At 45.3% G+C, this 23,039-nt stretch overlaps 2 protein-coding genes across 3 annotated transcripts in view; one reads left to right on the forward strand and one right to left on the reverse strand.

The window, feature by feature from the left end:
• Positions 1–12,298, forward strand: LOC135265100 (carnitine O-acetyltransferase-like). Its single transcript, XM_064354357.1, has 14 exons — positions 1–160; positions 995–1,273; positions 2,576–2,694; positions 4,781–4,834; positions 5,018–5,183; positions 5,295–5,469; positions 5,938–6,116; positions 6,828–6,928; positions 7,530–7,649; positions 8,098–8,220; positions 8,603–8,738; positions 8,975–9,037; positions 9,506–9,643; positions 10,203–12,298. Exons 1-14 carry the CDS (start codon positions 134–136, stop codon positions 10,416–10,418), a joined length of 1,896 nt encoding a protein of 631 aa, XP_064210427.1. The 5' UTR covers positions 1–133; the 3' UTR covers positions 10,419–12,298.
• Positions 11,900–23,039, reverse strand: part of adamts13 (ADAM metallopeptidase with thrombospondin type 1 motif, 13) — a 16,120-nt gene continuing 4,980 nt past the window's right edge. The window contains exons 10-31 of one of the 2 annotated variants that reach the window (XM_064354355.1): positions 22,278–22,428; positions 22,074–22,178; positions 21,737–21,888; positions 21,151–21,214; positions 20,452–20,578; positions 20,110–20,258; positions 19,657–19,777; positions 19,471–19,551; positions 19,128–19,309; positions 18,890–19,040; positions 18,516–18,645; positions 17,645–17,824; positions 16,976–17,174; positions 16,781–16,889; positions 16,546–16,675; positions 15,959–16,135; positions 15,654–15,858; positions 14,914–15,229; positions 13,962–14,108; positions 13,646–13,825; positions 13,321–13,499; positions 11,900–12,775 (exon numbers count right to left, since the gene is read on the reverse strand). In XM_064354355.1, coding sequence (XP_064210425.1) covers positions 12,620–12,775; positions 13,321–13,499; positions 13,646–13,825; positions 13,962–14,108; positions 14,914–15,229; positions 15,654–15,858; positions 15,959–16,135; positions 16,546–16,675; positions 16,781–16,889; positions 16,976–17,174; positions 17,645–17,824; positions 18,516–18,645; positions 18,890–19,040; positions 19,128–19,309; positions 19,471–19,551; positions 19,657–19,777; positions 20,110–20,258; positions 20,452–20,578; positions 21,151–21,214; positions 21,737–21,888; positions 22,074–22,178; positions 22,278–22,428 — 3,391 coding nt within the window. In that variant the 3' untranslated portion in view covers positions 11,900–12,619. Of the gene's footprint in view, positions 12,776–13,320; positions 13,500–13,645; positions 13,826–13,961; positions 14,109–14,908; positions 15,230–15,653; positions 15,859–15,958; positions 16,136–16,545; positions 16,676–16,780; positions 16,890–16,975; positions 17,175–17,644; positions 17,825–18,515; positions 18,646–18,889; positions 19,041–19,127; positions 19,310–19,470; positions 19,552–19,656; positions 19,778–20,109; positions 20,259–20,451; positions 20,579–21,150; positions 21,215–21,736; positions 21,889–22,073; positions 22,179–22,277; positions 22,429–23,039 lie in introns of those variants that run through there. The other variant, XM_064354356.1, reaches the window with a different exon arrangement.

Raw genomic sequence — 23,039 nt, forward strand, 5'->3', positions numbered from 1 at the left:
TAGTTACAAGCAAAAGCCGAAAGGGGTTCGCAAGCAATAACATTGGCACTTCGTCCTTGGACCTGCTGGGAATGAAAGATCAGTTTATTTCTACAGTTTGAGTTCACCCCTGTTTGGGGGCGTTTCTGTAAATATGCTTGGTCTTCTGGCTAGAACGATGGTAAGAAAAATACTTCTTCATTACAGATCCCAGTTTGCTGTTGAATTGTTGATCAGTGGTTTTATTATCACGACGTGAGTGAGTTGACAAGCTTCTAGCTAGCCAGCTAGCTAGCACTGCGATATCTGGGTTTCGGCCATTTGACCAATGGTTAAAAGCTTGATAGTTACTTTTCTGTTGGATAGTTGTTGCGTTTATGCCAGATTGTTTTGCCCATTATTTTTCTTTCTGCTATAATGATTCGCTAACAACAGAGCAAGTAGCCACTAACACAGTCATAATTAGGGCTACCCAACGTTAAATTGCAGTGTTGTTTCAATTTCACGTGTATTCTAGGACGAATATTGCTAGCCTTAATTTATTGTGATGCCGGACATTAATATGGAGTCCATATCTAGTTAGATAGATAATTTATTCAGGATAACTAAAACGAACTTTAACTAAGACTTAATATAGAATTTTTACAAATATAATCCATGCCCCAAGTTTCTAAACCTAGCAATTTACTGTTTAATGGCCACAGGTGTCCCTTTATATATGACTGGAGATAATGTGCATGGTATATCCGGTGCAGAACATTTTAGAACCCGTTTGTGGATGTCTTTGCAACGGTACTGTGCTTATTCTGTATATCCTGCACTGTTCTACCTCGCCTGGAATCATACAGTGCATATAAAATGTTGCCTTTAAATGTATCTATTTTCCTGCATTTGTAAACATGTGCCTTTAAGCTTCAGATTTTTGTATTCATTTACATTTTTTTTTTTTTCTTTGGTGGGGTGGGGAGTCGGAAGGAAACTCTGTGAAACTGTTATGACATGCATATTTCCACAGGCTAAGCCAGCCATCATGAAGCCTTCAACCCTGGTGAAGCCAGTGTCGGTGACGAAGATCGTCGGCCGATACCTGGTCCACCAGGAGGGCCTACCCAAACTGCCGGTGCCACCCCTCAAACAGACCTGTGAGCGCTACTTGGCGGTGTTGGAGCCAATCATCAGCGAAGAGGAGCTGAGCCACACTCGCGAGCTACTGGCTGAGTTCCTGAGGCCCGGCGGCGTAGGGGAGAGGCTGCAGAAGGGCCTGGAACGCCGGGCTCGCAAGACTGAGAACTGGGTAATGTTTGGGAAGAGGGCTGGATAGCACCCAGTGAGAAATTTGGGGTAACACCAGATCAGGAAGAGCCTTTGTATTGTGGTGAACCTCAGATCTCTCACTTTTGGTTAAGGCTGAATATTATAAAGCCGGTCGGAGCTTTTATGCGCCTGTATAATCCACTCAGAAATTCTTTAATATTTGTGTTTATTATTACAGTTTTAACCCCACTATTTTAAATGATACTTCCTGAATTGTATCATAGGCATGTAAAATGGATTGTTGCCATTTTCTGTTCAGTGTCCAAATTCTTTTGAAGAGTTAATGCATTCATCAGACATCTTAGGTTAACCCAATTACTTTGTTTCAGCACACCCTGTAATTCCAAGACAGCCCATTGCCAAATTCCTGAGATAAGAAAAAACATTCAACTAGAACTTTTCAAGGCTGTTGTAACAACATTCAGTTGCTGGGATTCAAATTTATGTTTACTGTTTTCTAGCATGTCCTTTGAACCTGACAACAGTTGTCCTTGAAGTTGGCAATGGGCCAACTAATGGGCTCAACAAAGGAAGTTCATGTCCAGTTTTAAAACATCTCTTGAAAAAGTCAGCGACACATTTGTTGGTGTAGCTGTACCTTCTATTGGATAGCATGTTCATTCAATTTGTCCACCACATTTTCCATGGCCATTTATTGTCTATGTGTCTGTGTCTACACCGAAGACCATGTTTTGGCAACACTAATGCTGTTATTAAACGCACTATACAAATCAACTGCCATTGGTGGAAAGAGGTATTTCCAAGTAGAATGGCAGTCACTGTACAGAGAAAATTTGAGTTTTATGTCGTGGGTCTCTGGGGAATTTGAAATGAACTGATGACACAATACCAGTTAGAGTTACTGTATGTGCTGTTATTGTGCTTTGTTTGAAATCGTATGTAGACAGAGATGTCAGTCTATAATCCATAGTTTCAAATAGGCTTCAACCTAGAAAAACAATACAATTTCAGAACTAATATTCAGAACTATCAACCATTCCAAACAAATTATTACATGTACACCATGAAAGCTTCAGGAAAGTGTCTTTTGCTACTGTAATTGCACAGTCCATGCCATTCAACCACGGCAGTACTGGCTCAACCATGTGCATTTCATTGTTGTGGGGTGTTAGTGCAGCTTCATAATGGCGCCTCCGAGTGTTTAAATAAACAGCCTGTGAAAGGTCAGAAAGGTCATCGATGGCACAGATGGGAGACGCGGGGTTTGTGTATGAAGTGTGTTCCTAGCGGCGTCCCCTGTCTCTCTGTTGTCTCTCTGCAGCTCTCCGATTGGTGGTTGCAGACTGCTTATCTGGAGTTCCGATTGCCCGTGGTGATGAACTCCAGCCCTGGCGTGGTCCTTCCCCGTCTGGAGTTTCATGATCGGCAGGGGCAGATGAGGTGCCTGGGGGGGGGGGGGCATTGGCTGGGGCACCTGTTTTAAACAATGGGACATAGAATGGGATGATGACTTCGCTTCTGTGGTCATGAATTCTAATGCCTTCTCCCAGTTTGGGACAGTGCAGACTAGCGTGCATGGCTGCTGATGCTCTGCAGTTTACCAGCTGCGTTTCACCACCGTCCCATTGGAAGACTGCGCTTCACGCGTTGTTGCTGACGGCAGACTGCAGGCGCTTGGACAGCAAGGGACATCCCTCTTGCATGAGGAAAGGACTGAAACCCAGTCAGGATTCAATTTCGGGTTGAGTGCGCGGCTCCACCAAGGATTAGTGCTTTAGCTGTACACTGTCCAGAAGGTCTGGTTATCAACTTTTCATATTTTGTGGATCCCTCAAGTCTTAGCACCCTCAATTTTTACAAATATTCAAAGCTATGGACTGAACTACATTCAGACTCTAGGCCTTAATACTCAATTCCAATCTGTTGCTCAGATCCAAATTTTAGACTGACTGTTAATTTCTGAAAGTGACCCAAAAGTACTGCAGAATTAGGACAGTGTTAACCTGTGGCATGGAAAATGGTGTGAATTGGCATAATCACCTTGCCAGTGTACCTCCAGTTCGGCAGTGTATGCCAAACTGTACTAATGGTGTTTTCAGTAGAGGGAATACCCCCTACAACTAGTGTCTGCTGGTGTGCTAAACACATGCCTTGGCTGAACAGTTCTGGTCCCTCGGCTACGTGTCCGATGTATTTTCGAATACAGATGTGGCACAAAATAGAGCTGAGAAGAACTGGGGGAAATAATTGGGCTACTTTTAGCTGCAGTGTAATACATGGACCACAGCCTGTGTAACATTAATTACTGCTTGCACCATTCCATCTTGAGGGAGCTTGAGTTTCAGCCTGACCTTTGTACAGACAGCCCACGCCACACGCTCTATTTAAAGCGCCTTAGCTGGTCCCAGGCGATTCTTTTCCCCTCTGCCTTCTGGTCAAATTGGAAGCATTGTTTTCAGTGTCTGTTAAAATATGTAGTGGCAGAGCCTGTTCCAATAGGGTGGTATTTTGAGCTTTACAGAGTTACAATGTGAACCAGTCAGAGGTGTTAGAAATACTGGTGTTGTTTACCCACATTTATTTATTTATTTATTTTTTTAATCATTTATACATTTCCAGGCACTGTATGTGAGCAACAAATGGATGTAAATTGGGCTAGATGTATTGTTAGTTTTGTTTCACTGCACTTATTTATTCATTTATTTTATACAGTTTTGTTTCTAAAATAGTCAGCAGACCCAATTATTCAATGTGCATTGCATCAACTACAAGTGTATGCACAGTGCAGGAAACGGTAACCGATCAGTTAATAAAATAATCCCAGCCAGTCCAATAAGTGGAGGGTAGGCTTAGTTATTTCAGCGGAATGTGGGTACTGGAGGAGTCTCGTTAATTTAATTTGAAAAAAGTCAATTGCAGGGTGTAGTGTGAGGATACAGGTTATTGGACAACGGCTTCACCAGTTGCTTGTTCTTCCAGTTTAGGTCAGCTGCGTAGTAGTTTGCATTGTGAAAATGTGCGGCAGCTGCCTGCAAGCACATAGCAATGTGTGGCCTCCCAGATTAACAAGGGCATTGTGGGGGGTGGGATAGTTCTACACTTACCACTCCGCTTTTCAGAGAGGGACAGTTGGGAATGAAGGGTCGTTTAAAAAATAAGAAATGAGCAGCCTCATGCTACAGGGCTTTGTACTATGATGGGTAAATAACCCTAAAGGTCACAGATTCGATTCCCAGGTAGGACACTACCATTGTATCCTTGAGCAAGTTACTTACGCAGCATTGCTTCAGTACATATCCAGCTGTATAAATGGATGCAATGTAAATGCTATGTAGAATGTTGTGTAAGTCGCTCTGGATAAGAGCATCTTCTAAATGCCTGTGATGTAATGGGTCATAGCACCTTCCAAGTAATCAGCATGGTCAGGTCCTGCTCGCTAAGCAGAGGAATGTTGTGGCCTCAACTTTCATGTCAAAATTAGACCCATAACCACGCGGCAAATAATTTTCGAAACCTTTCTCCCTAGGTTTGCCTCTAAGTTGATTGCCGGTGTTTTGGATTTCAAATCCATGATCGACAAGTAAGTACTGGTCCCCTTTACCAAGAAGTACCTGAAATTATATCAAGGTTAGGGCTCAAGCAGTGTCAATTCACGGATTTGTAGAATACTTTGATCTTACACTGTGATGTCTTAGGAAAGATAAAGTTTAAATGATCTTTGTGTGTCCCTCCCACTCTAAACTGTACTTTGTGTATGGTACAGTGAGACCCTGCCTGTGGAATACCTGGGTGGGAAGCCACTCTGCATGAACCAGTATTACCAGATTCTGTCCTCCTGTCGTATCCCTGGCCTAAAGAGAGACACGGTGGTGAACCATGCCATGAGCAAGACACCCCCCATGCACATCACTGTGGTGCACAACTTCCAGGTACACAGGGGAGGGGGCTGTAAGGGAAGACCCACCTCAGTCCTGGGAAAGAAGGGGTCCTCTGTCTGATCCTGCCTCTGCTCTGCCCGTCTTCCTCCTCGCATCCCCCAGTTCTTCGTCTTGGACGTGTACAACAGTGACGGTTCCCCTCTAACGGTGGATCAGATCTACATGCAGCTAGAGAAGATCTGGAACTCATCCCTGCAGACGAACAAAGAGCCAGTGGGCATCCTGACCTCCCAGCACCGCAACTCCTGGGGAAAGGCCTACAACAACCTCATCAAAGGTGAGAGGGATAGGGGCCTACAACAGCCTCATCAAAGGTGAGAGGGATAGGGGCCTACAACAGCCTCATCAAGGGTGAGGGGGATGAGGGGCCTACAACAACCTCATAAAGCATGAGGGGGTGAGGGGCCTACAACAACCTCATCAAAGGTGAGGTGGGTGTTCAAGGGGCCTACGACAGCCTCATCAAGGGTGAGGGGGAGAGGGGCCTACAACAACCTCATCAAAGGTGAGGTGGGTGTTCAGGGGGCCCAGAACAACCTTATTAAGGGCAAGGAGTACTTCCGGGTGATTGGACAGTGCAATAGGGACAGGGTTTTCATTGTCTATCTTCTGTTGATAAAAGAACAATCCACTTGAATTGCTAACTCACACTTGGTAATGTTGTGTTTGATTGTTGTGTAATGTGTGTTTTTCTGCCTTTGTCCTGTTATTGTTTCAACTGTGGTGTATTCCCATCGCCCTTCAGACAAAGTGAATAAGGAGTCAGTGCGGGCCATCCAGAAGAGCATCTTCACCGTGTGCCTGGACGCCCCCATGCCACGCGTTTCGGATGACCTGTACCGCAGCCGCGTAGCCGCACAGATGCTGCACGGAGGAGGCAGTCGCTGGAATAGTGGGAACCGCTGGTTTGACAAAACCTTGCAGGTGAGTGTGACCCTACAGGTGAGCGTAGCTTGAGTGATGTGCATTGGAATAGTCATCCGGCATCAGTGTGAAAGAGACTACAAGCTAATTTACCTAGTTGGCTTATACTTATACAAGGGGGCTTAACTAGCTGATTGATATTACTTTGTTAGCTAGCTTGCTATGCATTCAGGGTGGGAATTGATAGCTAAAGACCCTTAAAGAGCTAATATAACCTAATGGTTATACAAAAGTTACGGTTCTTCCATATAAGATCAATTTTGTAAAACAGTAATTTAAAAAAAAAAACTACTCACGGAGGGTCTTATACTGACTTGGCCTACTTCAGGATATTTCTAGTACTTCAGTCATCAACAATCTGTGGTCTATCAGTGTTATAGTGTCAATTTCATTTGCATTCAGAAGCTTGGACTTAAGAACACAACAGCAAGAACTTAACTTAGCAATGCAGCTCAATGTTTGTCACCTCTACTGTATCAAACTGAGTCCCAGAATAAAACGCACATCCTATAGTTAAATGCGCGGGTCAAGTGCTTATTTGAGCTGTGGTGTGCTGTTCCTGATTCCTGGAGCAGTGGTGCCTCGCTGTTTTTAATGGTGTGGGAAATACTGCAGCTTTAATCTGCTTGGATTGTGGCTGCAAGGGCTTATCATATGTTCCCTATGAAGTGTCTTCATATTTGCTGAGCTCTTGTGTTTTCCTGCCTGCAGTTTATAATTGGAGAAGATGGGTCATGTGGTCTGATCTATGAGCACGCACCTGCTGAAGGACCCCCCATCGTGGCCTTGGTGGACCACGTGGTTGAGTACACGTAAGCGCCCGTTTGCAGGACACGGCTGTCACATTAATAATGGCGGCATATTTTTACTGCTGACAGTGACTACGGGCTGTATGTCAGACCTGCCTGTATAAGTGCCCATAAGTCAGCGTTCTAATAATGAGTCTGAGAGATAGAAAAATGTGTCAAGTATTCCATCAGTATTGTGGGTAGTACCGTGTGTGTACATGTCTTGCGTTGCCATCCCAGGTCATTAAATCTCACAACTACAGTATCAACTTGTATCTCCTGGTCGGACTTAGAAAAGATCACATGCATATGAACTATTAACTGCTGAAAAACATCAGACAGTTTTAGAACAGTTTTTTTTTTTTTTTTTTAAACAGAATGAAATTTTGGTGTGTGAATGACCATCTCGTAAAACTTATCCTTTAAGTCCGGAGGTTTATACCTTACTACTTTCTTTGGGGTGGTGGTGTCTCTTTTTTTATTTGACAGTCTTTTCCCATGAACGTGGTTTTATTAGGTGTAAATCTCAGAAAGCCCATTCCTTGTGTCCTACCCTTGCCACTTCTGCAAACTTTATGTCTTTGTCCTTGTGCAAAATAAATATGTTTTGCTTCCTGCTGAACAGGAAGAAGTCGGAGATGATACGCTCCCCCATGCTGCCCTTGCCCATGCCCCCGAAACTGCGCTTCAACATCACGCCCGAGGTCAAGAAGGACATCGAGAAGGCCAAGCAGAACATGAACATGTGAGCCTCTATCGCCAGGTTCTGCACGAGTGTGTGTGTATCATCCACACCCGGCTGAGGGCAGTCATTGAATGGGGCTTCAGTCATTTTGTTTGAACCTTGTAAGGCTTTAACAGAGATTACATTTTTTATGTTATATTTTGTGTTGAAAGTAGGTTAATACTAAGATTTCTTTGCTGTTCATTAAATTTTCATTTATCATTTATTTATTGTTATTAGTATTGTAAATATACTATAATACTATTTTCTGAGCAGGCAAAATTTTTCAGACCAACTTATAGTCTATATTTTATAAATGTATTGACTGCTGTCTAGGTACGACAGCAGTGCCCCAACTGAGATTTGAGCCTGCAAGCCTGCTTCCTTAACCACCCTACAACAGCGCTGTTCCTTCTCCTGTCTCAAGCTGTGTCCTGTCATTCGGTTGTGGTTTCCACCTCTCATTCAGAATGGTGCATGAGCTGGACGTGAAAGTCATGGTGTTCACCCACTACGGGAAAAACGTCCCCAAATCCTACAAGATGAGCCCTGATGCCTTCATTCAGATGGCTTTACAGCTGGCTTACTTCAGGTACGCTGCAGCTGGGGCACCAGTTGCCCATCTTGCCACATCATTATCACTTGTTTTAGGACCTTTACTTTGATTAAAGGAGTGAAAGTACTGCAGAAAAAGATTATATTGAAAAATGAATGCTTTCCCTTTCAACAGTGTGATTGTACATATGGGCATAAGTATGTAGGTATTGATATCACACAGTATATTGTGAAATACATGTTATTAATAGTGTGTTCTGTGTTCTCTCACTGTATGTGTCATACAACGTGTTTTCCTCCTCTCTGTAGTATCTCCCTCTTTCTCTGGCCATAGTAAAATGGTCCCTTGTGCGATAGTCAGTATTGTAGTATATGGTTGTGTTGCTGATTACTCTCCTGATTGGTTCCCACTGGCTCAGGATGTACCATCACTGCTGTTCCACCTATGAGAGTGCCTCCCTGCGCATGTTCGCACTGGGCCGCACCGACACCATCCGGTCCACCTCTATCGACTCTTTCAGATTTGTCCAGGCCATGGACGACTCTTCCAAACAGGTCAGACCTTCACAGTCACCCCTGCACAGGTGCAACTGGTCAGGAGAATCTCACAAAAGTGCCAAATATCTCTTTATTTTGCAATTTACACGATGTGTTTTTTTGGAAAAAAGTTCTTGTTTGAGCAGCAACTTTTCACAAGGAAAATGGGGGAAATGTACAAATTTTTTTTTTTCCTAAATTTTTGGGAATTTCCTTAAAACTGTGTGTGTGTGCGTGTGTGTGTTCGTTCACAGAACACAGAGAAGGTGGCTCTGTTGCATAAGGCTGTCAGCGCTCACAGAGCCTACACTGATATGGTGAGTGTTTCAGCTCTCTGCCTCTGTCATTGTCATTGTGGGGTCGTTGGTTTACATAGCGAGAATCGTCTGTGTGCTTTTACTACGTGGTCATATACAGTACAGCTAGTTTACTCTGTTTTTAAGAATGATGCTCTACCGTATCGCAAAAAGGCAATAAAAGAATATAAATGAATTTTAATGGCTGATAGGCATACAATTGCTAAAAAAAACAAAGGAAGCTTGCACTCTTATCTTCAAAAGAAAACCTTTGTACAACCTGTATTTCACCACAGTGTGTCCTCTATAGGGAGTAATACTGAGTGTTATCTATCATTTGAGACAGTGCCTGATAAAGACATGCTGATAATGGCCTGACAGTGCCAGTCGTTTCCTATAGGACGCACTTGAGTACGTACCCTTCTGTGACTGTGACTTTGCTCAGCCGTCTCAGTCCACACTGCGTTTCCTCAACTGTGCCCTGAGCAGGCGATCCACGGGCAGGCCATCGACCGGCACCTGCTGGGGCTGAAGCTTCAGGGCATCGAAGACCTGACCTCCATGCCCGACATCTTCATGGACACGGCCTACGCCGTGGCCATGCACTATAACCTCTCTACCAGCCAGGTACGCTATGCACAGTTAGGCCGCTAATCCAGGTACTCACTGGTGCGCTGGCATCCATGTCAGAATACGCAAAGATAGGGAAGAGGCCTCAAGTTCTTGGAAGTCTTTTTTTTTGGTCATATTCAAATGCAGCACAGCACTTCACAGTATTACAAATTTATTCTAGATTTTCCAAGGTGCAGCACTCGTGACAAAGAAAATTTGCTCAGAACTGACTTTACAAAAGCTGCACAGAATTATAAGAGCAGCGATGCAGTGGCAAACAGAGCCAGTCACACAGAAAAATAATATAAAATCGCTCTAGGCTGTTTTTGCAGGGGGTTTATTAACAAAGAGCGAAAAACAATCCAGTTCAATAATCTAATACAGAAGAGGTGTGGGGAAGTTCATTTTGCCTTGGCGGCAGCTTTTTTGTGCAGACCAGCCTGCCATTCCAGTACCTAACAGGCATTATCAAAGAGAGAATGGAACATACATAGGTGTTGTGCTACAGATTAAGAGTAGCGGCAGAGTCGCGCTGGAAGGCGATGTTCTGAGTGCTCGTCTGGCTCCTCTCAAGGTTCCGGCCAAGACGGACTGCGTGATGTGCTTCGGGCCGGTCGTGCCGGACGGCTACGGCGTGTGCTACAACCCCATGGATGAGCACATCAACTTCTCCGTGACGGCCTTCAACAGCTGCGCGGAAACCCACGCCGCCAAGCTAGCCCGCGCCCTGGAGGAGGCGCTGGTGGACATGCGGGACCTGCTGGATCAGACGCCCACGGCCAAGCTGTGAGGAAGGGGTACAGACGCTGCCCCATTCTCTGGGGTTCCAAACTGACGGTGGTGAAAACTGTCTGGGGGGGGGTTGTTGGGCATTTTCACGTGGCTATTCAGCGTTTCACTGATTAAGCTGGAGCTGGGGCTACCGTTTTATCGCCTGCGACCCCCCCGGAAAAAAACAGACCTCACATGCCCCACCCCCAGGGTGGGAGCAGAGGGCACTGTCCTTTGTTCTGCCTTTTGCTGGAAGCGTAGAATTTTTTTTTTTTACGAAGAACCTTAAATGAAGATTTGATTCTCGTAAATGATTCACTTCTGGTTTAAAACGTTGCCGTGTTCCCACAGTTCAGAAATGAGTGAAAAACGGGTGCCAAAGTTGCTTCTCCTATTTTGTTACATAAATGGTTTATGAGCATAATGGAGATACAGTAGTTTGTATTTATTTTTTGCCATTCGTCAGGTGACAAAATGTTTTTTTGTTGTTGTTGTTGTTTTTCTGGAATATTTATTTGCAAATTTGAAACTGACCCTGTAAATAGTTTTGGTTGTAATTACGCATTTGGGTCAGTTTTTTTTTTTTCTAACATTGTGCATTAAAGGGGTTGTTTAATTAGCAGTTTAATTTGTGAATTGGCTATAGTAATAGTATTGTGAATATTGAATGCATTTGCTGTTTTCAAGGAATGGGTCTTAGCTAACTGAAAAGTGAGCATTTGCACGAAACACATACTGTAAGTTTGCCAGTAGAATTATGTCATGGAACAAACTAATAGTTTGTAAAACAATTTTGGACCCAGGGCCTCATCTCTTAGCATTATGTATTCCAAACACAATAGAAGGTACTATTCTGACAGTGGTGTACGTTTTCCATGACCCTTTCAGTTGGTCCTCGAGTTCCTGTTGCAGTACAAACATAACGTTAGCATGGCCAGGCGGTTTTATTATGTGTGTTATTGGGGTAATCACTGCAGTGCAGTATCTCAGTGCAGTGTGCCTTCAAATCTCCCTGCCGCTTCAATAAAACATGCACTGAGTTAGAATTATAATTCAGTCTATAATTCAGACATGTGCCTTCATAATTAATTTAGCACTGGATTACTGCCATTAATTACCTCCCTTACCATACCAGTGTGTTAATACCCATTAATAATACCAATTATCTTGCAATATTAAACAACCAATGCAAACCTCAGATTAGTAGTCAGTTCTGATTGACTTACAGGGATATGAAACGTCAGTCTGTTTTGTGTCGTATATCTTGCTTGTATGGATTTGAACCCAATTTGAGTAATGACAAATTTTAAGATTGAGGCTTTACATTAAAAATCATGAAAACCATTAAAAATTAACATCTTTATGTGTTCTGTATACAGCACTGCTATCATTGTTCTATCACTGAAGTGTTTTTAAATTCTTGTATTCATTGTTCAGATTGTGTTTTATGCCATTCAACACTGCCGCGGGACACAGCACAGTGGCCTGAAGTACTAGGCATTTTTCTTTCTTTTTCTTTTTTTTTTGTCTGTCTGTCAGTGAGTGGCTAGTTTGTCACATGGCCACTTTTGACCAGTTGGATAGAGCACACACTGTGAAGATAAAATAAACTTTGTCATTTTGTAAATCTAGCATGAAACTTGTTCAGACACACAAGTGCCATATATTATTAATGCCTTGTTAAAATATTGTTTTCTGTACATTATGTTTATTGGTTTGTTAATTTATCTAAAATCAAGTGTTATGTGTGGCAATGACATGCATTTCAAGTTCTGAAACGTACTGAAACAAAATCTATGCAAAAAAGCTTTCTACTTTCTGTGCCTTGTCATCACGGTTTGTGCAAATACTCTGTGGCCTTGAAGCTGTGGTGTTCAATAAAACTATAGAATTGTGCAACTGTGGGAGTGGATTGTAAATACCCCAGCAGATTGTTCCTAGAGCAACAGTCTGAAGAAATGCTCGAACAGGACACAGAGTAATGAACCGAGTTTAAACGTGTTTATGTTAGCTAGTTGTGTTGTTATCAGTTTGGTTATTTTATCCAGTTCCGCTTGATGGATGTTAAAATCATTCTTTAAAAAAAGGAAAACAATGCAGTGAAAAAGTGAAAGGTGTCAGTCTCTGCATTCAGGCTATCTTCTTTCAAAGGTTTCCCATTTCCAGTACAGTGGTATGCAGTTGTAACCTTCCGAGAGGAGGGAAGGGAACGTCTTTTGGTCAGGGCTGTACGGCGGAATACTCTGCCAGAAAGCTCCCCTCGTGGTGCAGGTAATCTCCGTGGAACTCTACCTCTACGCTGCTCCCGACAGATCTCCACTCAAACAGTCTGTCGCCGATGAACCATGTGGTCTGCATGATGTCCGCATCCCGGATCTGGTAGAGGGTGGAAGTGTGGCACAACGGAGAAGTTGAGTTTGAATTAGAGTACATTACTGTAGGTTTGGTTTTTACTGTAGGTGGAGCACTGCTGTTGTGACCCTGGAACATGGTCCTTAGAATAGTTTTTAAAAATGAAATACCTGACTGTATAAATATAAAATTATGACACAGAGCCTGGACATTGTCACAGCCCATTATGTCCTGTCCTTTAGCGATGGGGAAAAATTGGGCCTCCCAAGAACATGTTGGGCTCCCACAGGGTAACTGCACCAACAGGGTAATGGTCAACAGTGAGAGATCCATCTCTTCTCCCAATTCTGTGGTAGTGTGTAGGGCCAGGGGGATGGAAATTAAACTACTGGCTGGTTGTGAGTGCATCTGGGAAGTTCATGTTCTTCACCAGTACTTCTCCTTGCATGTGGCATGGATAACACAATAGAAACTCAAGAGGTAGAATAATACTGTATAAATAAGGACAGTCCTGCAACCAATGAGCTGAGGAGAGGGAATTCCCTGCCCAGTCTCTGTCCCTGGCTTACCAGTATGAAAGTGGGAGTGGTTGCATCCTCAGACGCGGGCTGGACGCGGAGGGCTCGGATTTGTATTTTGGATCTTGGCGAGACGTTGATGAAGGTGCGGCATGTCTGATTCGTTGAGCCGGACCGCTGGATCGGGTTCACGATCTGTCCACTGGGCCCAAACAGCTGCACATCACAGCCTGAGGGTGGAAGAGTGGAAATGGTCAGGAGATGGCTGTCGTGTCAATTTCAGACAACACAGAAAAGAAGGGGTCTCATGCTGAGGGGCTCTGGGTCTTCATGCTGTCAGTGGACATCTGGGCGTGGGGCTGTCCTCTTCACTCACCTCCATGTTGGCTGTTCATGGTGTTTTTCTGACTGTGGTAAGAGAACAGTACTCCGTTGCCGCGGGAGACACGGCCCTGGCGCACATGCAGGAAGTTGGTGCGGGTGGTCAGGGTATAGTTCGTCAAACTTTTGCACTTCCTCATCATCATCCTCCTATTGGAGAGCAGCAAGTAGTCCTCTACGCTCATGCGCACATATGAACAAACACATAGAGAGGATCAGAGCTGTGGTTTCACGTATCACGTTGCAAATTGTGTTCACTTCTTATGGTAAGCGAAGAGAAAGGTGTGTTGTGTGCCCAGTAGGTGACCTACTGTCCTGGCAGTTGAGGGAGCTGGACTCCACCATGAAGACGATGACCTCATCCAGCGGGCGGCCAATAGACAGAGTGCAGAACCTGCTTGAGGTCTTTCTCAGGTCCACTGTGCCTGAGCTCTGCACAAGGAGTTGTCCACACTCATCTGGGAGCAGATGGACAAATTTGTGTAAGTGTCTCTAGATAAGGCTATTTGCTAAGCGAATAAATGATAATGTACTGTCAGAATGGTTCACAATAGCATTAGCATTTTACATGGTAATTCTATTACCGTAAAAGTACTGAGAACTAAGTCTGTTGAACTACAAAAAATGCCAAGCGCAATTAAACATAAAAATGCAGGTTCTAATTCAACAGTAAAAACACTACATTAAAAACAGCCTTACATTGTCTTAATGTAGTCTTGACAAGGGATTGTTGGAAAATGCAGTTAAAATGCTCTAATGCAAGTGTACCCAGTCTTATCTGAAAAGGGCCGGTGTGGATGCGGGTTTTTATTTCAGCCCAGCACCTAATTCTACTTGAAAGGTCTCGATGGAAGACCATGATTAGTTGATTAGTTGAATCAGGTGTCGTGATGCTGGGATAACATGAGCCACACTGCAGCTGCACAAGCCCATTTCAGATAAGATTAGGCACCCCTGCTATAGTGGCTTTCAAATAGGCTGGTAAACCCTTCCCAGAATGAGGAGCTTTATGAGATTTTCCAAAAACCAAAGTCCCACATGGACCTGATCTAATCTAGCCTTAGACTGTTCAACACAACTGTATAACACAACATAACATAATATAACATAACGACGAGAACAGGCCATTCAACCCAACTATGCACACCATTTTCCCGACTAAATTAGTGCTCGGATTACCTACAGACAAGATAGTATCTAACACCGTATGCCCCAACATTGTCTCCCAAAGCATATGAGAATTGGCTGCCCCATCCACCTAACCGGTTTCAGCTGGTTCTGTCCGTGTGGCTTCAGTGGAGGGCGCTGGGCTCAGTTCCGGGGGATGCCTTGGCAGAGCGGCAGCTCGGTACCAGGGTATCTGAGGTGTCTCAGGAGCTGAAGCGGTGGTGGTGAGCTGATGTGGGCTGGGTTCCGTGGTGGTATGGGCAGGGTCTCCACAGTCACCCTGGTAACAGCCCTGGATGGTGATCGGCTTGGGCATGTGCATGCAGAGCAGGGGGCTGAGGGGCCGGGGCTGGGACGGTCCCACGCATGACACCACCCTGGACTGAATCCCATAGCCACAGGACACGGAGCACTGACAGAGATGCAGGGTGGGAAGGTCATTTTGGAACAAAAAACACCATGGCCAAATGATGTAATACTAGTGATGAAGCCTGAAACCCCTTCGCTTTATTTCACTTGTATTTAGGGGCTGTTTAAATTGTACTTGGAACAGTGGCATATAAATTCTGCTCTAAACATTACATTGAGAGTGACATGTGGTGGGGCTTCACTGGTTCAAATCCCGGGTGGGGCACAGCTGTTGACAACATATATATAATATATATAATAATAATAATGAATTTTATGCATATAGAACTTCATCATCAAACTCAAGGTGCTTAATATGAAGCATGGTGTCATAATACTGCAGTTGATATAACTGAGAGTGTTGTAATGTGGACTTGGTGAGAGTGGCTGTTGTGGGGGTGGGGTGGGTGAGGGTGTGGCAGCTCTACCTGACTCCACTCCTCCACCACCCAACTGAAGGCACAGGCCTGCACACGACAGGGCACTGTGGCGGCCGGCCTCTCGGCTGGGGGGCACAGTTCCTCTGACACCCTGCTCTCCCTGCCCTCTTTAAACTGCACGCAGGACACGTTCCGGCGGGCGATGCCCTCCCCACAGGACACCGAGCAGGGTCCCGTGCCCAGCGCTCTCCACCTGGACAGCGTCGGGTACAAAACGGTGAGTGATGATGTCAGCTCAATGAACCTCTCATTCATGCTGCCTGTGCCTGTGCCTGTGTGTATACGTTTGTTACCTGGGGGGACAGGTATTGCTGTTACATGTCACCAGCTCTGTTGGCCTGGGTGCAGTCCTGCAGTCCGTGTCACTCACAACCTCTTCCCCGCCCTCGACGTCCCGCGAGCAGTACAGCACCCTGAGTGCCACCCCACCTCCACATGTCACGCTGCACGCTCCCTGCTTGTAGCGCCACCTGATGGGACAATCACACATTTCGTTTTTTTTTAAAACAAATTTTCAATCCTGCTTTTATTCTTGTTTCTCCAAATTTGCAATGGCCCAGTGTTGTTCATAGACCTGCCTCCAGTGGACATCACTCAATTTGGGAGAGTGCATACAGGTGTGCTTGCCTGCAACAACTGCTGCCTGCCATTTTCTTGTCACTCTACTCTGCAGCAAATTGCTATGTCAACCAGTGCCTTTCATGTCATGCTTTAAAATTGTTATAACACTCAACATAGGCTTTCACTCCATCTTTAAAATGTTTAACATAATCAGTTAACATTTCCCCCGTGTTTTATCGTCCATTCATCAGTTTTTGTCAAAATGATAGCTTCACAGGTTCCATCTAATTGCTCAATACACCAGGTGAGGCAGACTCACGTCGGGGGGCAGGGGGTGGGGTTGCAGGGCTTGGTGTGAGGTTCCGGCTTGCTCGACCCATCGCAGTGGAACTCCAGCACTGCCAGCTGGGACTGGTGATCCACACAGGAATACCACACCTGCAGCACTCCTGGAGATTGGACCGGTCAGAACCACACTGGACTCCAAATATTCCAAACCGCATTTGACACAGGAGACATTCAGGCAGCATCTTTCAGAATCTGACCACACTCACCATTCCCACAGCTCTGTGAGCACTGGCCAATCACTGGGCTCCATACGTACACAGGTTCCGCACGTGATTGTGACATCACACCCTCTGCAATCTTGTGTTTAAACTGGGCCTGTGAGAGACCGTAATTAGTCCTGTATGCACTGTAAGGTAATTTAATCTGGAGCATGAGTACTGCGGACATTCTGCCCTCTGTACCTTGCTGTCTGTCTTCCAGCCGATGGGGCAGATGTCCACCACGCAGGGCAGGGAATCGGCCGGCCTGGTAGCCTGCAGGCACAGGCTGCTGTTCACTGGCACGTCCACGCCCTTCTCCGTCCGGACGCAGGACACGTTGTGCCGGGCCTCGCCCGGACCACACACCGCTGAGCATTCGCCTGGCTCCGACACGTGCCATCTGGACCACGGTCATGCGACGGTCACACAGAGGTCACACAATGTTGACGTGATGGTCACACAACAGCAATGCAAGGATCATGAAACAATTACAGGAAAGTCACGCAAAACTCTCAAATAAAAAAACTTACAAAAACACAGCTCACACATTACACACCAACTCAGAAGTGTATGTGTTTTTGTAGTGTTTGCCATGCTACTCCTCTAATATTTCATTCCAGGGGCGATGACCATATGTAAACTAGATTAAAATTGATGGTGGGTTGTATCTGTACATTGTTGGAACTGTTACATGTATTGACTGGTGATTTGATTTCTTGATCAGTGGGTGGGGCTTTCTTATTGTATGTTATAGTTTAATGCAAGGGATATGCTGATTGATTACTTATTATTGATTATATTTTTCGGAAGTAGTTAATTCTGGGACCAGATGTGAAAAGTGTTGGGTGAACGGCAGCAGGGAGACTGTACCTGGCAGGACAGGGCTGGGGGTTGCAGGGCTCTGTTGAGTGTGGAGCAGAGTCCTGTGGGCATAGCAGGGCTGACACCTGCACAATCACCCCCTCCTGTCTCTGCACACACTGCACCGGACGCTCCCTCTCTCCCCCTCCACAGGAGGCGCTGCAAGGCCCAAACTCCCCAGTCAACCAGCTGAACAACACACGCACACAGACACACGCACACACACACACACACACACACAACGCCATCAGGTCAGTTCCTGCTTGGCAGACAATGAAATGAAGCACATTACAACCCTTTCCCTTAATTAAGAGATCCTTCCAGCTAAACTCTTAATTATCTGGGCTTCACTGAGATGTTGAGTGAATGCTATCATGTGACCATTATCTTAACATTTACACAATCTCCAATTAATCCTTTGTAAATTGACTTTTGAAGCCATGCTAATAAACTGATTGAATAATTCATAATCTGACACTAGAATTAGATAAGGGGAGCTGTTTCAATTAAACTTCAGTTGCTTAAGGTCTTATTAGACAAGTCGCTCAAATACCAATTAATGTGAATCCCTGTCTATATCACTGATTTGTTTGCAGATATTCAAATAAATATGAATTATTTAGAACCACCTTTATCTTTCATTCGAAAAACAGTACCTGTATCACAGTAGCAACATGACTAAATATGTGAAAAGTATGTCTGGTCCAGTAATATATTTAAAGCCTCATCATACTTAAAGAGCAAAGCTCAGATGGACCATCTCTATATGGAATACCCCCATGGTTTAGGAAATTCTGAACTGGAGATACAATGAGTATTTTACTGATGATGTCACATGTCATGTGCTCAGAACTGGTGAAGCAGAGGAAGTGGGCAGTACTAGGGTGGGCAGGCGGGAAGGTGACAGGGGGCAGGCAGAACAGAGGGTCGATCGGTTGCTTCACAGAACGCCTCCTCCAAATGCTCCTGACTGACCCTGTCCACGCAGATGGCAGTCGTATCCTGGATTCCTGAGCAAATGAGATAAAAGAAAACTGAGGGTTTGTAAATTAGGAAAAGAGCACTAACCTTCACAACTACATGGAAAATTTGCTGTCTATTAAAAGGGAGTGACTTGATTAATAAGTTCTCATGCGTGTCACTGGGAGCTGATCAGCTGGAAGTGAATTTAATCTCAGCCAAAGTGGCCTTATCTGGAACAGGAAGTGAAGCGTTTTGACTCAAATGTCAAATGCCCTCCTCAGGTCCTTTTACCTGACCCACAGGTGACAGAGCAGGGTGATGTTACTGCCGTCCATTCACCCCTCCGTGCGGCCTTGCTAGCCACGCCCCCAGGCTCGTAGAAGGAGTATGTGATGTTCGGATTGGTGAGTTCTCCATACCCCTTTCCGTACTTCCGGTAGACCTGTGCAGAAAAAAACAGTTTAAATGTGCATGTACCTACAGGAGTGCATGCGTGTGTGTATGTGTGCCTGTGCGTCTACCTGTGTACCTGTATGTGCGTCTCCTCTAATGCAGGCCCAGCCAGCAGTAGCTCTTCCCTCTGGGGCAGGCCATCGGGTGTCAGGTACAGGTGATAGGTCAGCTGGCTGTCCTCCAGAAGAGAGGGGTGGGTGGTGTTTAAAGCCACACTGCCACCGCCAGCCACCACATACCTGCCCTGGACTAACACCGCTATTGGCACAAATACATACATGAATGTACGGGCGTAAGGGCACACACATGCACATATCACGCACAGGCATATAGTTACGTTCATAAGCATAAAATATTTGAAAATAATGGCCTCATTCCAGTCATTCCCTCAGATTTTCGCCCCAGTTCTTCCCACTCACCCAGGTGTGTGAACACAGGCTTAGTGTTGATGATGTGCACACGTGTACTGTTCAGTGGAAGAGTCAGGAACGTGATGTACTCTGAAAGATGAAAACAGAAAGTGATTCATGACAGTCGTGGCCTTCACTCCAGCTGGGAAACAGAGAAACTGTTTTTTGGGACAGGAACAAACTTTCTGTCTTTACCTTGGGCCTTGCCCTCTGTGTATGAGCCAGAGACCAGGGTACAGGTGGAGCCATCTCCACCACACACCCCACACACATCCTCCTCCTCCCTGGAGAGCAGGTGGCCATCACAGCCAAAAAGCTGGTGAGTTTGTGTGTGAGTGTGGGGGGGGGGGGAGAGAAGGAACAAACATATGGGTCATCCATCTAACATAGTTTCAAGAGTACATAACAGAGAAAATCCATTTCCATGGATTTTGTAGAAGCTGATTAATAGAATTACATTTTTTCATTATGTCAAGATCATGAGACACATAACTAGGAGTGAATGTCTACATTATCTAATTTCTCAGGCAGTCAGTTGAGATATTGTGATTTTAGGTAACCCTGTTGGAAATACTGAAACCCTGAGATAATTATCTATTATATTAGCGAATGTTGCATGTGTGTTACCCAACATTCATTCATTGCTACCTGGCACTTCCCCCCCAAACACGCGGTGACTATGCCTGGTGGAGCCGGAGTGTTGGGCTCACAGCGGGTGCCATCAGTGAACTCTGACCCCCGGCTGACCATGAACTCCTCCCCCTGGGGGCGGCACATGAGCTTGCACTGGGTGTCTCCTGAAGGAGAGGGTTGGGGGGCAAAAGAGGAGTGTGGGGTATGCGGAGGGACAGAGATCAAAGTTATCATCTAACTTGGTGTGGATCCCAGGCCATTTCATAATGCGATTCAGCTGTGGCCCCAGTCCAAGCATCATGCACTCCCAGCCTGTTCCTCTTATAAATATATGGGTATGAATATGGGTAGACTCACCTGTGACGAGGCCCACAGCGGGGATCCAGGTGTACAGGGAGGCAGTGCCAGCGGACAGAGAGAGGGGCTGTGAGTCCGTCAGGGAGCACTGTTCCTCCATGAATCTCAGCTGGGTCATAGTGCAGGGCTATGTGTCGCAAACAGAGACGGACATACATCAAACAGACATACAGACGGGTGACAAATTAAAGGAAAAACCAACAACCAAGTGTCTAAGTGAGGTGTTGGGACACGAGGAGCTCCAGAGTATCACCAGGGAAGATACCCAGCCTCTGGTAATGTCTATGGGTAGCAGACTTCAGGCAGTCATTGAATACACAGAATTTGGAACCAAGTTCTAAATATAATGACTGTATATAACAAATTATGTTAATTTGTCTGATCTGTTTTGCTTCCCTAAAATAAGGGGAGTGCAGATAAAAGGGGCTGTAACTCCTACATAGAACATCTAATATGGATGTAAATCTGCATGTTATCCTCGTATTCATTGCTTCATTTTAAATTTAAAGTGCCGAAATACAGAGTCAAAACAATGAGAACTGTACCACTCTCCAAATAATTACACACTAGACTGTATGCAGTTAAATATATAGACTGTCTGAAAGGAGGCTTACAAACAATCCCACATACACTCACACACACACACACACAAATGGAAGAATCTCCAGGCAGAGTGTCAACACGACCTCTGGAACCTACCTGTCTGTTACAAAGTTCAGCTTCAGTGTCTCTCCCCTCACACGGTTTCCCTCCAAATGCTGGTCTGCAATGAGACAGATATAGAGGGATGGTGCTGCTGTTTGATTCTACCTATTTGCAGTGGATTAGAGTATCTGACCCATTAATGTAATGTAATCCAAGGCAATCCAACAGAATTGAAACCCAGTCCAAATCAATTTGTCTGATTGAGTGAAGCCTTAAAAATAATGGAATGTGGGGCAACCCGTAGCTCCAGCAAGCTTGTGGTGCCAAATAGCAGTTAAGGTAGTTGAACTTACAAGTACAAGACTGCAGGTTTGAATACTGATGTTGTACCTCCTGAGGAAGGTACGTAAGCAGAGTTGCTTAAATATTCAGCTGCACAGCAATAAATAATTCAAAATGGGATCAAACTTTTGACAACTATTGTGAAGCGATACATGTAAAACACATGATACATATATAAAATACATCACAACTAACATTAAACTGGGCTTTGATTGCACCTATGTCTGTCAAGAGAACATCTTTTTTGACGGTCTCTTCACATTGTATAAGTATGGGTCAGCATGACTGCGGTGATTACCGTGGGTTGTTACACTGCCTCCTACGGGATGCGACTCCCCCACCGCAGGTCCGTGAGCACTGGGAGAACTCTGACCAGCTGGACCACGAGCCATGCACCACCATGGGGGAGCTCAGCTGGGATGGGGACACGCAGCGCCCCTTCAGGCACCACTGTGCATTGCAGAACAAAAAAAAAAAGAGTTATTTTGCAACACATTTCCGTTCCAGTTTCTCACAAACGGGCGCCTCTGTTTGAGTGACATCAATAAACTGATCTACGGCATTGTCTGGCTGCGATAGCTTTCTGACCGAAACCTGCGCTCTGCGATTGGTTGCATTTGGCGGCAGGGTGATACCTTGCTTGGTGCGCATTCTGTCCCGTCCAGCAGGGGTATTAACAGGCGTGTGCAGGAGCTCTGGTCTCCCGCGGTGATGTGACAGGACAGCACGCGGCACACGTCCTGGAGGCCGGGGGGAGGAGGAGGAAGAGGATTCTGACATCTACGTCTACAAGCGAGAAAAGTGAGGAAGAACTGTCGCGAGGCGCACGCGATGCTCACCATGTCCGCTTGCGTGAAGGAGCAGGCCCGGGCGGTGCTGCCGAAAGCGATCCGACACTGGTCGTCCACCCCGTAGTACAGCCCCGGCTTCCAGTCCAGCAGGGACCCGCTCGTCACTGGCAGGTCCTGCACACAGTCTGCACTGCCTGTGCTGCAACACCACCAAGTGACTGTAAGTGATTATAATGATCGTGACCACTCTGCTAAGCGATTGTTTATGATTGTAACAACTCTGATAAGTGATTCTAATGATTGTAACCAAGCTGCTAAGCAACTGTTATGATTGTAGCCACTCTGCTATGTGATTACAACAATTATTGTAGCGACCCTGCTAAGCTATTGTAATAATTGTAGCCATTCTACTAAGTGATTATAATGATTGTATCCAGTCTGCTAATGATTGTAATGACTGTAACCATGATTGTAACCACTGTAATGATTGTAACCACTCTGATGAGGGATTGTAATGATTGTAACCACTCTCCTAAGTGAATGTAAATGACTGCAATCACGCTGCCAAGCATTTGTTCATGACTGTAGCCACTCTGCCAAGGACAGTGGTGATTCTAACTACTGCACACAGGTCTCTCACCCAAACAGGCAAGACAAGGCAACATCAGGGGTCCCCAACTCTTATCAGGGTCTGCTGCTTTTTTCACCTTAAATTCAGTAATCAGTTCAGACCCAAGAAACCAGATGAAGTGAATTAACTGGGTCATCAACGCCTTAACTTATCAACGTGGCTTTCAACCTCCCGGAGAA

The sequence above is a fragment of the Anguilla rostrata genome, chromosome 10, assembly GCF_018555375.3.
Source record: "Anguilla rostrata isolate EN2019 chromosome 10, ASM1855537v3, whole genome shotgun sequence".
NCBI lineage: Eukaryota > Metazoa > Chordata > Actinopteri > Anguilliformes > Anguillidae > Anguilla > Anguilla rostrata.